We start from the raw sequence: 18785 nt of genomic DNA, 5'->3' as shown, positions 1-18785 counted from the left end.
GAAAATTGAGGTGCTGCTTCTGTTACTTAGTGGACTACATACTGTATATACATCATACCTAACTAAATTACATACACTACATGCACCGAGTAAACCCCATGAGAATGGAAATTGAAGATGCTTCCTAAAAACCTTATATATCTGCATATATTATTTCAAACCAGTTTGATTTTTTTCCCCTGAACATGGACTCATTTAAATGAAATGTTAAATCAAATGTTTCAGTTGTGCTGTCTCGGCTGTCTGCAATGATTGTGTTTCGGAAGGAGCCAGTTTAACAAATCTTTGCTAGGACGTATGATTTCCTTACACATTGAACGTCAGGCTTTGATCTTTTTTTTATCTCTTGCAAATTGGTCATAAGCTTAATCATTTCAGCTTGTCCCAAGTCAGATAGTGATTCTCAAGTTGTCACGATAATGAGGTGAAGGCGGATGCAAGTGCAGATTTTTTTTATTATTATTTTTAAATATAGCACCACACACACACACACACACACACACACACACACACAAAACCAAAGCAAAACTATAGGCATGACCATGAACTATAGACAAAGAACAGACCTTAGCATGAGCGACACACAACAAACTCAAGACAACCAAGCACATCATAAACAAAACTTAAATAGGATGTTAAATTAGACACAACAAGACACAAGTGAGGGTGATGTATGACCATGTGACAAGTTCATCGTTTGATGTGCAGGGGCTGATGGGTAGTGTAGTTCCTGACACTAGCTCTCCAAGATGTTTCTGCACTCTCCCATTGTCAATAAAGTCAAGAGTGGATACATATTCTGAACACATGGACAAGTTGTAAAATGTTTTATTAATAGAAAATCAATGAATATAGCTAGAAGAACATAACTGTGTTGATAAATCATCAATTATTTCCCTACTGTTTTTTAGTGTGAACAGGGATGAGCAAAAAGTAGAAACAACGATGTGTTTAAATTTGTTTTACCTCAAGTGATGAGACAGGCATTGATATGGATATTGCTGATAATCAAAGTGAGGACTCATTTCCTGTTATAATTCTTAAAATTTGGCAGTATTGTTGTTTTTCCATATGTAGATTAGATTACAATTGTAGCAGTAGGTGTGTATTTGTTTTCTGTAGCCTGTTTGTTGAGGATAATTTTAAATCAGGTTAAGATCCTATCTGAGATCATTTAGAGGCAACAACATTTATTATTAAATATAAAATGACTTCTGGAATAAAAAGGAATCAATCTAAAAAATAAAGGACATAAAAAATTGGATTTAAATAAGCAAATAATTAGGAGCCTTTGATTGGATAATTACTGCAGTTATTAATGTGTTTCAGCTGGTAATAATTCGTTTAACCCTAACTGATGCAGTGACTAGCTTCTCATTTCATTAACAGTCATGTCAGAAGGGATAGCCCGTGGTCATGGAAGAGATGTTACTGTGTTTCTGAAGAGTCAAATTATTGGCCTCCTTCAAGCTAACTCTCAAATGCATTATCAAAACCTGGAAGGATAGTAGTGAACCATCAACTTCCTGGAAGAAATGTGTTGGAAAAAAATCATGACTGATTGTGAGTAGAGATCACTTAAACACTTGATGAGGTCAACTTGTAAAAAATCAAGAGTAGAACTCATGGCTATGTTTAATAGCAGAAGTAAAAGCTATTTTACATGCACAATGTGACAGAAACTCAGGATTGGCACTAAATAGCCATTTGACCATAAGAAAACCACTTGTTAGTGAGACTAATCAGGAGAAAAGGCTTCAGTTTACTAGGGAGCATAAAGATTGGACTCTGGAGCAATGGCAAAAGGTCATGTGGTTTGATAAGTTCAGATTTACTCTCTTCCTGAGTGATGGGTGTGTCAGGTTAAGAAGGGAAGCACATTAAGTGATGCATCCATCATGCATAGTGGCCACTGTACAAGCCTCTGGAGGCAGCGTTATGATCTGTGGTTATTTCAATTGGTCAGGTCGAGGCTCAGCAACGTTATGTGGCAATAAACTGAAGACAGCTGACGGCCTGAATATACTGAATGACCAGAATATCCCATTTGTTTGTTTGTTTGTTTGTTTGTTTGTTTGTTTGCACAGGCATAAAATTAGTGTTCAAATTGTGCAAGAGTGGTTCAGAAAGCATGAGGAATCATTTTCACACATGAATTTACCACTATAGAATCTTGACCTTAACCCCATTAAAGTCTTTAGGATGTGCTGGAGAAGACTTTACAGATTGGTTGGAGTCTCCCATCCTCAATACAAGATCTCTACAAAAAGTTAATGCAACTCTGGCTGGAAATAAATGTTGTGACATTGCATAAGGTTGTCAAAACAATGCCACAGTGAATGCATGCAGTAATCAAAGCTAAGGGTGGTCCAACAAAATATTGGTGTGTGTGCCTTTTATAACTTGAATATATTATTTATTACATATTAAATTAAATGAAACTTAAAGGTCGACAATCAGTGTGTCGGTGTGTCTCAGCAGAGACACTTTTTTTTTTTTAATGTCACCAGATTTTAAAATCCTATAACTTGTGATGTTAAAAAGAGACACCACTTTCAATATATTTACAGTGGAGTCCAAAAATCTGAGAACACTAGCAAAAATACTTCTATTTTTCATTCTTTTCTAATTTAATACTACAGTTTTTATTACACATTATATTATTGACAATTTCGGTTTAGAAAATTATTTGTCCATGTGAATGGTTTTCCCTGGCTGTCACATATATAGGACAATTGCTCAGTCCACATGTAAATTAATGGTTCCTCAATGAGTGGTTATTTGGTAAGCTGTAGCAGCAGTGATGTCTAATCATGTGTGAATTTGTTTCCTGATATCAGTCTTTGGAGCGATGATCCTTTCTTTATTCTGTCTTCTCTTCTGCTATCCTTTATTAGTTACAGTCCCAAACACCTAATGTCCTGTTAAAGAACACTCAGCTTTCTAATCTATTGATCATAACTTCCTGGCAAGCATGTAGAAAAAAACTATAATTATATCCTTTTTTTTTAATACAAGAATTGCGGTCACATCACACATTGCTGTCATATAATGTTCCAAACGATCCTCAGTGAATAAAAAAAAAAAAGGTAAGCTCATTTAGGAAGGAAGTCCTTTGGGCAAATCTCATTATAGTGTAATTATTCATTGATTTAACTCTTCTGACATGTAAGATCTAAACACTGATAGAATATATGACCTGGGATTAATAATTTATTATTTCATTTCCTTATAAAAAATTATTATTCAGCTGTGCACAGCGAAGTGTTAAGCGAAATTTCATCCTCTAGAAAATCAATGAAACACCCTTTCACCGGGAATCCACATTCCCTGCAGTTATTGATATACTGTAATGTGTTCGGCCAGCAGCATACTGTAGGAAAGATGTCAATGATTATTCAGTTGATTATTGATTCTGACGTGATGCCTTAATATAATTAGAATGATACCACGTGACCTTAGTGACCAGCTATTGATCCACTTCAGTGAAATACAATAAGCAGCGATCCCTTAATATCCATTTGGACCAGTAACCGATTATAGATCTCAGTAGAACGGCATCCAGTAAATCAGATGGGAGTTCTGGATCAATATCATTATTCTCAGTGTCTTAATTAGGATGTTTTATTCAGAACTCAGCATTCGAACATTTTTTTTTTTTAATTCGGCTGCATTAACATGCATTGAAAAATATATACATTTCTTCAAGCTTCCTTCACACATGGAAAGTGATTTCAGTCTGAATTTCATATGAATCATTTGTATCACTTGTGTCTTGATTGTATTCAATCTCATCTGTGCTTTTATCCATGCTCTTTCTCTGTTGTGTGCAGGTGGTGTACTGGGAAGATGACACTAAGCCGGAAACTGTAGGTAAAGTGAGAATCAGCAACAACTCCACTGTGGTCAGTGTTAGCGGTCTTCAGGGCAACACGCTATACTATTTAGCTGTGTGTGCCTTCAATACTGCGGGAAGCGGCCCTCAGTCTCTGCCTGTTAATGCTACCACTAAGAAACCACGTGAGTATCCTACTAGGGTTACTTAGGCTTTGGTTCCAGATGTTTACGAGAACTGCTGTCTCTGCAAGCCTACCTTAATAGTGACAGTAAGAGTGTAGTGATGAAATAGTGGAGACTAAAACAACCACAATGCTAATGTGCTTCTATGTTGCTATATTCCTTTCATCCCTTCAGCTCCAGGGCAGCCACCGCAAAATGTGGAGTGGACTCTGATAGGCTCGCAGCTCACACTGCAGTGGGACCCAGTCATCGCTCTGGATACTGAGTCTGAAGTCACTGGATATGTGGTAGGTGTCAGGAGAGAAAGTAAATTTTAAGAAATGATAAATCAGCACAAAATTAGTTACAAATATCGATATTATTATTACAGCTTTTTTAAAGTCCATTAATCATCATGACACTGTATTAGCAACTAGAAGAGCAGTAAAGCCTTAAACAATAAATATCCAGACCTCTTCAGTGATATTTATTCATTTTGTTGAATAACTATGTACAACCCCGATTCCAAAAAAGTTGGGACAAAGTACAAATTGTGAATAAAAACGGAATGCAATGATGTGGAAGTTTCAAAATTCCATATTTTATTCAGAATAGAACATAGATGACATATCAAATGTTTAAACTGAGAAAATGTATCATTTAAAGAGAAAAATTAGATGATTTTAAATTTCATGACAACAACACATCTCAAAAAAGTTGGGACAAGGCCATGTTTACCACTGTGAGACATCCCCTTTTCTCTTTACAACAGTCTGTAAACGTCTGGGGACTGAGGAGACAAGTTGCTCAAGTTTAGGGATAGGAATGTTAACCCATTCTTGTCTAATGTAGGATTCTAGTTGCTCAACTGTCTTAGGTCTTTTTTGTCGTATCTTCCGTTTTATGACGCACCAAATGTTTTCTATGGGTGAAAGCTCTGGACTGCAGACTGGCCAGTTCAGTACCCAGACCCTTCTTCTACGCAGCCATGATGCTGTAATTGATGCAGTATGTGGTTTGGCATTGTCATGTTGGAAAATGCAAGGTCTTCCCTGAAAGAGATGTCATCTGGATGGGAGCATATGTTGCTCTAGAACCTGGATATACCTTTCAGCATTGATGGTGTCTTTCCAGATGTGTAAGCTGCCCATGCCACATGCACTAATGCAACCCCATACCATCAGAGATGCAGGCTTCTGAACTGAGCGCTGATAACAACTTGGGTTGTCCTTCTCCTCTTTAGTCCAAATGACATGGCGTCCCTGATTTCCATAAAGAACTTTAAATTTTGATTCGTCTGACCACAGAACAGTTTTCCACTTTGCCACAGTCCATTTTAAATGAGCCTTGGCCCAGAGAAGACGTCTGCACTTCTGGATCATGTTTAGATATGGCTTCTTCTTTGAACTACAGAGTTTTAGCTGGCAACGGCGGATGGCACGGTGAATTGTGTTCACAGATAATGTTCTCTGGAAATATTCCTGAGCCCATTTTGTGATTTCCAATACAGAAGCATGCCTGTATGTGATGCAGTGCCGTCTAAGGGCCCGAAGATCACGGGCACCCAGTATGGTTTTCCAGCCTTGACCCTTACGCACAGAGATTCTTCCAGATTCTCTGAATCTTTTGATGATATTATGCACTGTAGATGATGATATGTTCAAACTCTTTGCAATTTTACACTGTCGAACTCCTTTCTGATATTGCTCCACTATTTGTTGGCGCAGAATTAGGGGGATTGGTGATCCTCTTCCCATCTTTACTTCTGAGAGCCGCTGCCACTCCAAGATGCTCTTTTTATACCCAGTCATGTTAATGGCCTATCGCCAATTGACCTAATGAGTTGCAATTTGGTCCTCCAGCTGTTCCTTTTTTGTACCTTTAACTTTTCCAGCCTCTTATTGCCCCTGTCCCAACTTTTTTGAGATGTGTTGCTGTCATGAAATTTCAAATGAGCCAATATTTGGCATGAAATTTCAAAATGTCTCACTTTCGACATTTGATATGTTGTCTATGTTCTATTGTGAATACAATATCAGTTTTTGAGATTTGTAAATTATTGCATTCCGTTTTTATTTACAATTTGTACTTTGTCCCAACTTTTTTGGAATCGGGGTTGTACCATGAGCAGCTCATTTGAACCTATATCAAAATGTCCACTCAGTAGGTAAAGAAGCTCAAAGAGAAACTAAACACTGTCATAAATCAGGTTGCAATATACAGTCCCTGCAGACATGGATTTTTTACTTAAAGGAGATATGCAGAACTATGGCCTCACTTTTTGTTTATAAATGCCTTGAGACCTCAAAAATGGCACAGGAATAGTTTTAAGCGTTAACAATAAATCTAATATAGTCATTTTTATGATTAAAATGATTCATATAGGTAGTGGTCTGAGTGAATGACCTTGACATCTGTGACATCACTGCAGGAAGGCTTTCAGTCTCATCGCCATTTCTGCTATACTAAAACACAGAGCTGACTGCAACTTCGAGCCTCCAATTTGAGCTAATTTATTGCCATGCCATGTAGATGTGTTACTGGCAGGTGCAGCAACATGACAGAAGGTGGATTTACATTGCATTCATGGCCCAAGAATGTTCAAACTGCAAAGATTTGGACACGTTTTGCGAGAAGTCAACAACCACGGGCAGTGACCTCCCGTGGTTGTTGCTAAAACCAGTGCCATCCCGTCCCATCCCAGGTTTTAGTAATTACCTGAGACGAGCAGTAATGGCGGAGTACTCAGTATGGAGAAAATGGAGAATGAGTAGAGCAGCCGTCTGATTTCTCCACTGGATATGCTTGCCTCAGCAGCAATATCTCGCCCTTACATGGAAGATGTGAATGAATGGAGAACTGAGGCCTTCAAGAAGTGAGAACACAGATGGGTCAGATGCAAAGATCATCATTTGGATATAAAACAACAAAAACAACAACACTCATTATTTACCTGCATTTAGATTAATATGTAAATATATGTATATGTAAATGTAACTTGTATTGTGTATTTAAGTTACTGGTATAAGATTATTTAATTTTCTTCAGCATGTGATTGTCTCAGTTCATCTGATTATTTAATTAGCCTTTTACATTTTATCAGTGAAAATGCATGCATGTACATGTATGTTGCATAAGTTATAACACCTATCCTGTTTTAATGAGAGTCAACCCACAATCAATGAAGTCAAATCAGTCTTAGCTGAGCAAGTCGGTAATGATATTTCTTACTTTCACCATAAATTTTTATTTATATGACTTTGGTCTATAGCTGTCAAAGTCCTCGACCTTAAAACCGGTTTCTGCTGTGACTTCACACACTCAGGGCTGGCTGGCTCAGCGGGGCAGCTCGAATGCCAACTTTGCAATCGATTTTAACTCTCAAAAATATATATTTTTTATTCCCATTTATGCAGCATACAAGAGTCAAGGATGAAGATACTATCCACTCAGAAATGTATTTAAAAATAAAAGTTCTGCGTATCTCCTTTAACATAAGCCACAACTGACGCTGTGTTTGTGACTTCTGCTAGCCTGGGGCTAATTTATTAAATGTCTCTTTTGAGACGAAAATCCATCATAATGTCTACAGTCTTGTTTGTGATGTCAGTAGCTAGACGTGGGTGGAATTTTTCCCTCAATAAGATGACACTTGTTTTTGTGTAAGGAAACTTGAAGATGATAAAATTAAAGGGTGTCATCTTTTCAAATACGTTGGGAGCGTTACCTGAAAGTTTCCTTTAACAGTATTTGCAAACATCTCTCATTCTCAGAATTTCTCAGAATACAGCCACACTTTAGATGCCAAACTTACAGTGTGACACACTCGCTGTTTGTGTATTAATAATCATGTGAACGGTTCATAATTAATCAGTCAATCATTGATAAGTATATGCATGACCACAGTCCTGTTGATGTTTGCCATTATACTGTACACTATGCAAGTAAAGTGGTATTGTGATAAAATTATTATTATTATTTTATAAAGATCTGAAATAACATTGTGTGAGGTTTTTTTTTTTTTTTTTAAACGTGGCCCACTTTTCATGTCTGGTACTGAAATCTGACACACAGGCAACTGAACAGTCCAATCAGAATTCAAGTGACTATAGTAAACTTCATCATTCATAGTAATTTTGTGACTGAACTTCAAAAAAAGATGCAAGGCAGTGACAGTAGAAGACAGTGTATCATTCACATATTTTTCCCAAAGAAGTAACTGTTCCTGTAAAACTCCATAAAATGTCATCACTACCATTTTGGTCCTCTTTTGCCTCCTCACTTGTAAACTCAGATTCAGCTGCAAATGTATTGTGATTTAGGACAGTAACATTAGCTACCAAGTGGAGCAACAATAACACGCTCTATCATCAAGCGATTATAAATTTGAATTTTGTCATAGATCAGAGCCAAAGGACATTGAATTGCAACATCGCATGAACAGTTTGAAATCTCAATGATGCCACAGCCATTCAGCAGATGAAGAGAATAAAATTGGCTGTGCTGTCAGGGAGGAATGGTATACTCACTTTCCTCTATCAATCACAATGACAGTAGCCAATCATGGGCATCTGTGAGCTCATATATGTGGAAGTGGGTAGATAGCGCTATGACGTTGCCAGTGGTCGAGTTGTAAAATCAAACCGGGGGGATGGTGAAATTTTTAGTCGCGTGTCGACCCATCGGTCGGTCCGTCGGTGGGAAACTGGTTTGCTTTTAGGAGGGTTTGCACACAACGTAGGTCTGTGGACCTTGTTCATTTACCAGACATACAGTATTTTGTGCTGATAAAGTGTGTAGTACACACTGTGTACCCTTTTTATTGTTGTAAAAAACAGAATACACTGGTATTTTACTGTAAAACATGCACAGTGTGGATGTCATGTGTCATATTTAGTCAGTCTCCTGGCTGACATACCTACCACATTCTCCATATTAGGGTGAAATGCAGATGACAAATTTGAAGTGTAACTTCATAGTCATGGTAGGCTCCTTTTAAATCGTTTGGTAAATAATTTATTAAAACCTCAGCAGGCAATGTAAATGAACAACTGAATCTTTTCATATCATGTCAATAGAATTTTTATTCAAAGCTGAACATTGGGAACACTGAGTTAAATACAGAGGTAGGTAGGTAACCAATAAGCTAAAACAAGCAACAGTAAATTGTAAATCTTCAGCTCTTCAGCTGTTGGTTCTCCTGCTTGTTCCTGCTCCTGTATTGTCTCACACTCCGGGTCCCCCTCCAGCTCCTGTCGCACTGTGTTGCAGTTGCTGCTGACTGTCATCTGGAATAAAGAGCAGTGGATAAGATAATTTAATTAAATATAATTATAATGGGGCGGCACGGTGGTGTAGTGGTTAGTGCTGTCGCCTCACAGCAAGAAGGTCCGGGTTCGAGCCCCGTGGCCGGCGAGGGCCTTTCTGTGTGGAGTTTGCATGTTGTCCGCGTGGGTTTCCTCCGGGTGTTCTGTTTTCCCCCACAGTCCAAAGACATGCAGGTTAGGTTAACTGGTGACTCTAAATTGACCGTAGGTGTGAGTGTGAATGGTTGTCTGTGTCTATGTGTCAGCCCTGTGATGACCTGGTGACTTGTCCAGGGTGTACCCTGCCTTTCGCCCGTAGTCAGCTGGGATAGGCTCCAGCTTGCCTGCGACCCTGTAGAACAGGATAAAGCGGCTAGAGATAATGAGATGAGATAATTATAATGTTATTTCTGATTTATTTATTATCTGAACGAGGATTTGAGCTTTGAAAAATGGCTGGATTCTTTCTGTAACGTTGATTCCCGCTGTTATCTAGGTCACGTGACACCGTAACATTGACGGTTACCAAGGAGCTGCCTTGGATACTTTGATACATTGCTTCAATACATACCAGCACTTTGATACATACTGGATACAAGCTAGCAAAATGAGTTAAAAGCAGGCATCTTTGGAAAGTTTCTTTGGAAAGGGGAAAAGGGGAAAAGGAGATAGAAGAAGAGCCTATGACGAAGAAAAAGAAAGCTGCATTTTAGCAGACACTTTGTCGAGTCCTACACCAATCCTGCTCTGCCTTACATGTTGTGACCGGCTCTCTAATGAGGCAATGAAGCCTTCAAAACTGCTAGTGTCGTTTATTTTAGCCTTCCTGTCTTGAATAACACTTTTTGTTGCCTGAAGAATAACAAACGAACGTCCAGGCTGATTAAATTAATGGCCTTATACAAGAAATCAAAGCTAACATGAACCTGAGTAAGCTATCGATAGCTGGCTAGACTCCAAACTAACATTCATTATGATAGCTGTGTTGTTATCCGCCGCCCACAAATTAGGCTACATATCGGTAACTTTACAGCATGATAGTGGGCTCACAGAAAGTGTGACTGATATTCGTAACTCTTGACTTACCTCCTGAAATGTTTTTTCTTGCGATCTTAAATCCGAACTTGCTTAGGTCTTGCTGTCCACTCCGCTTGGCCATGATGCTGCAATCCGCTGCTGTCACTGACGCCGAATGAAATAAAAAATAACGGAACCCCAACTGAATGTCACCTCCTCAAACGCTTCGCTTGCGCATGCCCTCTCTCGCGGTAGCTTATTGTATGCTCAGTTTCAGCAAAGCTACGTGGAATGGCATTTCTAATTCCAATGTTAAATAGAAGTAATGTCCACATTTATTGATAAAATTGCTCAAGGGAAGGGAGGGGGGATGCCCGTTTTAGAGGGGGGATGATTTTGACCATTTTTTATTCCAGGGGGGATGGCATCCCCCCCATCCCCCCTCAACTCGAGTACAGGACGTTGCATAAGCAGCAGTTCGAAGTAGTTCTTGTTTCAGAGGAAACACATGATATCCTTAACCCAAACATGGTTATGCTAACCTTGATCAATCCTTGTGGCTAATGTGTGATTAAGGAGAACAAATTCTAGCAGTGAGTTAGAATTAGCAATGAGTTGACATTTGAGCAGTAGATCAACATTCAGTACTTAGCCTGGATATGGAAGATGAGAGGCAACATTGTTTGGCATCAGTAAAGCCACTATTTTCCTCTGGAGAGATTGATGACTTTACTTAAAAGCAATGTTACCTCTAGGTACCTCGCTACATGAGTCAAATTCAACTTGAAGCCTGTTTACAGCTGACCTTTTAAAGCTTGATCAGTGCAATAATCTGCTGTGTGTGTGATGTGGGGCCAACAGGTTTGCTCCAAGATGTCAATGATAAGCTACACAATTTTTGTCTTACACTGAGATACATTTTTGCAAAATCTCATCCAATTAAACTATGTCTGATGGACGGTGTATCTTGATGCCATCGTATCTGCCCAGTTTTGAGTTTTGCAAAGCAGTTATGATCTGTTGGCAGATGTCAGCATAAGGAAACTTTTTGTGTTCTACTCTGAAATCTTTGACTGAATTTTCCTTGTAGTTCTTAGATCATAGTTATATCAAAATGCACTTATCGCACTTTTAGCATCTTATACGGTAGCACTTTCAAATAAGGTAAACGACCAGTTTGATTAAATGTGTTGCATTTATTTACATGCCATGTAGATAACGTTCATATAAAACAAAGTAAATCATTGGTGTTAAGTGGCAGACCACAGACTTATAAAACTGTATAATGTACAGTTAATGTTAATAGTTCTGTGATTCTAAACATGAACCATCTCAGTTTCTGTAATATCACCTGCATTTTATGTCAGTTATTTGGCTGAAGGCAGCTCATCAGCCCATCAGAGAGCTCATCAAACATTATCTCAAAAAGGGCAAAAGTTTTTACAGGTTCTGAGCTTTCGATTTCACTTAACTTCTTTGGTCTCACTGTCAAACTAAGGACATGGTTTGTTTCAGAACAAATCACTGAGGAAAGCAATGTTTAAGGCCAGTTGGACAGAGAAGAATGCATTAGTTCTCCATCCATTATCCATAACCACTTATCCTGTGCAGGGTCACGGGCAAGCTGGAGCCTATCCTAGCTGACTATGGGCCGAAGGCAGGGTACACCCTGGACAAGTTGCCAGGTCATCGCAGGGCTGACACACAGAGACAAACAACCATTCACGGTCAATTTAGAGCCACCAATTAGCCTAACCTGCATGTCTTTGGACTGTGGGGGAAACCGGAGCACCCAGAGGAAACCCACACAGACATGGGGACAACATGCAAACTCCACACAGAAAGGCCCCCGTTGGCCACTGGGCTCGAACCCAGAACTTTCTTGCTGTGAGGCAACAGTGCTAACCACTACACCACCGTGCAGTCCTGCATTAGTTCTGTCCACATCAAATTCAAATCAGACATCTCATCTTTTCAGAGTCCATGGCCCTAGTCAAATGTGGTAACATGAAGCACCACTACAAAACCAAACATAACTGTGTCACTAATTAATCACGTCTTTCTAAAAATCCATATATTAAACTGATGAGTGTTTCAAGGCTACCCCCCGTTCCCTGTCCCCACTGCATATCTTACTGCATATGATACAGGAAGCCAGAAGCCAAATGACTTGACATGGTGTACAGTACAGACTGTTGAAAAATGAAGTGAAGCTACCCTACCCATGCTTACGCTTGCCTTAAGCCCCAAAATAATTAAAATAGTCTTTGTTAATAGTTAAGCATGAAAATGTAACTATTGTCGCAATTTAGTCCTCTTAGTTGCTTATCCAGACTATTATAAACAATGAATTTTATATAACTGGAACTGGGCGGCATGGTGGTGTAGTGGTTAGCGCTGTCGCCTCACAGCAAGAAGGTCCGGGTTCGAGCCCCGTGGCCGGCGAGGGCCTTTCTGTGCGGAGTTTGCATGTTCTCCCCGTGTCTGCGTGGGTTTCCTCCGGGTGCTCCGGTTTCCCCCACAGTCCAAAGACATGCAGGTTAGGTTAACTGGTGACTCTAAATTGACTGTAGGTGTGAGTGTGAATGGTTGTCTGTGTCAATGTGTTGGCCCTGTAATGACCTGGTGACTTGTCCAGGGTGTACCATAATGAGATGATAACTGGAACTTTACACATTTTAAATTGTGTGTGTGCGCGCGCGCGCGCAAGTGTGTGAACATTATCCTGTGTCAGAGAACCATCTAGAAGATAGTGCATTTGTGGTTTTTGTCATTCACATTTTTACTGTCACCTTTCACACAGCCACATTTGGTTTCCTATGTAGTTCCATTCATTCACCAGAGTCCAGGCTGCTTTCTTAATGTCGCCTTATGCTGCATAATTTGATTATTATTATTTCATCTTGTATGCATTTGTGACATTTCAGTTCAGTAAGTGCTGTTTTTCACTGCCTACAGGTAATGTACAGGCGTCACCGCAATAATGACATGTACACAATCACCACCAATAAAACCACAGTGGAGCTGACGCTCTCTCCCAATGATAACTACGTCGTACAGATTAAGAGCCTGAGTGAAGGTGGCCTTGGAGAAGGAAGTGAACCTATCCATATTCACCAACTTAGTAAGTGTTGTTTCCCTTACCCCCTTTCTGAACTCCTTCATAGGCTTCTGATGGTGATTCAATCATCCAAAGAGCACAGAAATTATAAGCCACTTTCCTCTCCATTCATGAATTATAGACTTTTTTTTTGTACCACGCTGGAGCTTCCGACCTTTTTAGAAATTCACGTTCCGTCCACCATCCATCTCTGTCAGCCCCTTATTGTTCATTGTTGACAACCAAGCAAAATGGCCTGTGAAACAGCAGAGTGGTTTCTTCCTCCTTTGATCAAATTAAAACATGTTTCTTTTTTTAATTTTGCTCCTCCTTCACTGAGTCTTTTCATCACGAAGTACTTTGCTGTTGAAAGCTATTAATAATGTAGAACTGGAGAGCATTCTCTTCTCAGGTGTATTCTCTATTTTAAATTGTTTGGCACAAAGGATGTCCTATAATTGCTGTGATTTATTGTGTTTTATACTCTAAAAAAAATGATCTTTTTTTTTCTTTTTAGGTATGGGAGCCCAAGGTTCTGGAATAGGAAGACGAGACACCCTCACACTCTCGCGCCTCCTCATAACGGCACTAGTCGCCCTTAACGCCTCCTGAAGGTTTTTCTCTTGTGAGCAGCATCTCCTCCTGACTCCAATCTCTCTCTCTCTCGCTCTCAGACACACACACACACACACACACACAAACACACACACACACACACTTCATGCTCTTAACCCATCCCTTGTTATTGCCACCCATCTCTGTCTGGCTTAATAGGATTGCCCCATATACGTGTGTCACTGACACCGCAGTATATTGAAATGCCAAATAAATAATGAAAGGATTTGTCAAGATGGAAACATGTCAGAATAACAAAGAAAAGTGATTACCACTGCTAGAATGATGAATTAATTGTCATGCATGATCATATAGGAGATGAGCAACTTGAGTTGGATGACACAAAAATACTTTCCTCTCTCTCTCTCACTTCTTTCATGTTAACCTCCTCCACATCTTGGTTTGTGAAAGCAATCAATGCCTTAAGGCCATTTACATACCAAAGTGAACAACAAAATAGATCAGAGTTTTATTTCAGCCTCTAATTCAATAGACATAGTTTTCAGGCATCAGGGTCATCTGTGGTTATATTCTGCTATGAATAATTTGATTGTTCTCTCTTTCATGTCATTTTTCCCTTTGTAATACTTTTTTATTTGTTTTGGAAATGTAAATGTATTTCGCTACATTTGGAAATTCGAGGCAGAAACTACTTTTATTTATTATTTATTTATTGTTCTTATTAATTAAAAAAAAAAAAAATATATATATATATATATATATATATATATATATATATATATATATATATATATATATATATATATATATATATGACACACAAAATGTGGTCACAGTTTATGTTTAAAAGCCTCTCAATAGGCTCTTCTTCTTAGCTCTAACATATCTGAGTTAATCTGTAGCAAGAACCACAGTTGTAAGTGAGTGATGCTATCAAAAGAAGCCCTGTAGAAAACAGTGATGATCGAAGTCACCTTAAACCTTGATCCATTTTGTGTTCTCTTTCTTTGTTACTATTTACCATTGTTCTTTGTAAATGGAAAGCTAGATTAAAAAGCAGTCCTATTATCATTTAAATATCCTTTTTTTAGCCAACATCCCCCACATTCCCATTACTCCACTCTGGAATGTTATTAGCTATCTAATCTGTCAACTCCTGAGCTACAGAAACTGCTCCTCTGGCCCTTTGATGGGATATAGCATTTTGCTCTTTTCCTCATGCTTGTTAAATAATGGATGGCTCATGCATTAGGTATTCTGCAGAGTTAAAGCCAGAATATGTGATATACTTGTTAAGTGGCAATGTAGGCTTCACAAGCAATTTCCTCTCCAGCTTTATATGTGCTACCAGTCCTGCTGTATCCACTATTATCCAACCTGGGATTCAAAAGTGGGTTAATGAAATCGGCAACCTATTGGTTTAGTTCCGTATGAGAGCATTGAATAAACCTAGTGCCTTGATGAATACCAACCTATTGAATTTCCTGCAAGTAGGGACACATCCGCAAATTCTTCATTAGTTCTATATTTGGTAAATCAGCTTGCAGCAAAGTATGAGACTAAGTGGCAAGATGTGGAACACTTTGGTGAGAATTGGACTGATGTTAAACATTTTATAGCTCTGAAGGCATTTTTTGATAGATGTCAGGGAGGTAAAAGCCATACAATGGCAGAGACAGAACAAAAAGCCTATACTGAGATTTGCCACATATTTTGAGGTCATCTGAGGGTGAAAGCACATGTCCATGCCCAAAAGATTTTTTTCTGATTCCATAATCATGGTACTCTGCAGGTAATACATTCATACTATACAGAGATGAATACTTGGCCAAAATATGAAACGATTAATGCAAAAATGCTTCAGTGTAATGGCTGTTTTTTTTTTTTTAATTATAGTCCTACTGAAAGTTCTTTGAGAATGTAGTTACTAAAAGACAGTTTGTTAATACTGAGTAGTTTATCAATAATTTAATAAGTATTTGTCAGCTTATATGGAGGTCAGCACAGTGGTGTACCAGGCACACTGCAAAAATTGATATCTTAGGAAGTGCAAATATCTTGAATAGGGGAAATGTATCTTAGTTTTTATTATGAGATGATTATAAATAAAAGATTACTCAGATTATTTTTGGTGCTTTTCTCCTTTCGAACTTTACATTTTCTTTTTGTATTGGCAGATCCTTTTGCTTTGTTCTAGAAATAAATAATTAAAATTAGAGAAATAAAGTCTGCCAATAGAACAAGCTAATTTCAAGCTTGAAATTAGTAAAATGTCTAGAAATATGTTTAATAATCTTAAATTTGATTAATTATAATCTTATAACAGGAAATGCTAGATTCACAGTAGCGCAGTGGTTAGAACTGTCACTTCACAGCAAGAAGGTACTTGGTTTGAACCTTATGGCCAGCTGGGGCCTTTCTGTGTGGAATTTGCATGTTTTCCTCATGCCTGTGTGGTTTTGCTTCAGGTGCTCTAGTTGCCTCCCAAAGATGAGGTCAACTGGCTACTCTAAATTGCCCATAGGTGTGAATGTGACTGTGAGGTAGTGGTTCATCTCTGTTAGCTCTGTGATCGAGTGACAACCTGCCTAAGGTGTACCCCGCCTCTCACCTGAAGTCAGCTGGGATTAGCTCCAGCTCGCCCATGACCCTGACCGATAAGTAGTATAGATAACAGATGGATAGACACATTTGGCTGTATTCAATATATTTTCACTTGCTAATATGTTACTTTTTGCAGTGTAGCATTGCTGACTCACAACCCCAAGGTTTGATCTGAGCTCGACACTGTATGTGTCGCATTTTTCATATTCTCCCTGTGTTTGCATAGTTAATCTTTCTTTCAGGTTCTCCAGTTTCCTCCCAGTTCCCAAAATATGCCATTAGGTGAACTGGTAGCTAAATTGGTAATGCTAAATTGCCTTTGAGTGAATAAATGTGCAAATGTATGTGTGGTGTCCTGCAAGAAACTGGTGTCTCATTCAGGGTGTATTTCTCACACATAGTGTTCCTGGGATAGGCTCTGGATCACCGTGATCCTCATCTCATCTCATTATCTCTAGCCGCTTTATCCTGTTCTACAGGGTCGCAGGCAAGCTGGAACCTATCCCAGCTGACTACGGGCGAAAGGTGGGATACACCCTGGACAAGTCGCCAGGTCATCACAGGGCTGACACATAGACACAGACAACCATTCACACTCACATTCACACCTACGGTCAATTTAGAGTCACCAGTTAACCTAACCTGCATGTCTTTGGACTGTGGGGGAAACCGGAGCACCCGGAGGAAACCCACGCGGACACGGGGAGAACATGCAAACTCTGCACAGAAAGGCCCTCGCCGGCCACAGGGCTCGAACCCAGACCTTCTTGCTGTGAGGTGACAGCGCTAACCACTACACCACCGTGCCGCCCCCACCGTGATCCTGAAGAGGATAAAAGAGTTACTGAAAATGAATGAATGAATGAATGAATGAATGAATATGGACATGCCATGAGCCAAGTTAGTCAGTGGGAGGAGACTGTGGAGGTATAGACCCCTTTCACTGATGTCTCCCGAAACCGGAAGTAAACAGACCCTGCGCCATTTTGGAAGACCAACAAACTCGTGATTGGGGGAAATAACGGCAGCGGTATGTGAACCCACGAGAATAAAGTGGAGTGGCAAACGACTTAAACAAACAAATCTGAGCTGTTTTATTTATGATTTATTGGCCCAACAGTAGACTTGAAAGAAGCCTGTGTGAGACTTGGCAAAAAACTGTGCATATAATGGATAAGTCTGTGCATGATCTGCGGACACTGAGGTAAGCAAACGCAAGAAATTCAGATTTAAAACATGCTAAATTGGCCCCAAGTTGATAACTGTATGAGGAGCAAGCCTCCCAGACTTCTACAATATAATAATAATAATAATAATAATAATAATAATAATAATGGCGGCACGGTGGTGTAGTGGTTAGCGCTGTCACCTCACAGCAAGAAGGTCCGGGTTCGAGCCCCGTGGCCGGCGAGGGCCTTTCTGTGCGGAGTTTGCATGTTCTCCCCGTGTCTGCGTGGGTTTCCTCCGGGTGCTCCGGTTTCCCCCACAGTCCAAAGACATGCAGGTTAGGTTAACTGGTGAGTCTAAATTGACCGTAGGTGTGAATGTGAGTGTGAATGGTTGTCTGTGTCTATGTGTCAGCCCTGTGATGACCTGGCGACTTGTCCAGGGTGTACCCCGCCTTTCGCCCGTAGTCAGCTGGGATAGGCTCCAGCTTGCCTGCGACCCTGTAAAAAGATAAAGCGGCTAGAGATAATGTGATGTGATGTGATAATAATAATAATAATAATAATTTAGGATGGTTTGGGGCTTGCTCTCCCTCCTATTATATAAATAAAGCATAGTTGTTGTGTAGGCATATATCATAAATACATATGTATAATTTGGATAAATTAACCTAAATTATGGATACCTTAATAGTAACAAAAAGTATTAATTTTTCAACTGAAAAGATATATTATTAAAAGATAAATATCAACAAGATTACCTTGGCCAAAACTATGTGTAGGTTATTCTTAACAACAGCTGTAATATCACGAACCAAGCCACTAACAACATAATTGTAAGCCTGTAGCCCTTTGTAGGCTTTCAAGTCATCAGCAGTGTAGGCACTGGGTGTAAACAACAAATAGTTTACAATGTCTGGGTAGCAAACAGATGGCAGAATTGGTGTCCGGTCCTCCTTATGTTTCCATTCTCCCTTGCCGCGAGTCTTATCATATGGGTCAAACCCATCAATCACA

The 18785-nt window shown here is 39.3% G+C and overlaps 1 protein-coding gene across 1 annotated transcript in view; it reads left to right on the top strand.

Moving 5' to 3' along the window:
* Window positions 1-14155, top strand: part of cntn3b (contactin 3b) — a 180095-nt gene extending 165940 nt beyond the window's left edge. The window contains exons 20-23 of the mRNA XM_060919261.1: window positions 3834-4020; window positions 4195-4307; window positions 13281-13446; window positions 13940-14155. Of these exons, the coding sequence (XP_060775244.1) occupies window positions 3834-4020; window positions 4195-4307; window positions 13281-13446; window positions 13940-14034 (561 nt within the window). The 3' untranslated portion in view covers window positions 14035-14155. The remainder of the gene's footprint in view (window positions 1-3833; window positions 4021-4194; window positions 4308-13280; window positions 13447-13939) is intronic.
* The last annotated feature ends 4630 nt before the right edge of the window (window positions 14156-18785 follow it).

This window comes from Neoarius graeffei, chromosome 4 (assembly GCF_027579695.1).
Source record: "Neoarius graeffei isolate fNeoGra1 chromosome 4, fNeoGra1.pri, whole genome shotgun sequence".
NCBI lineage: Eukaryota > Metazoa > Chordata > Actinopteri > Siluriformes > Ariidae > Neoarius > Neoarius graeffei.
This window is presented reverse-complemented; position numbering and strand designations above follow the sequence as displayed.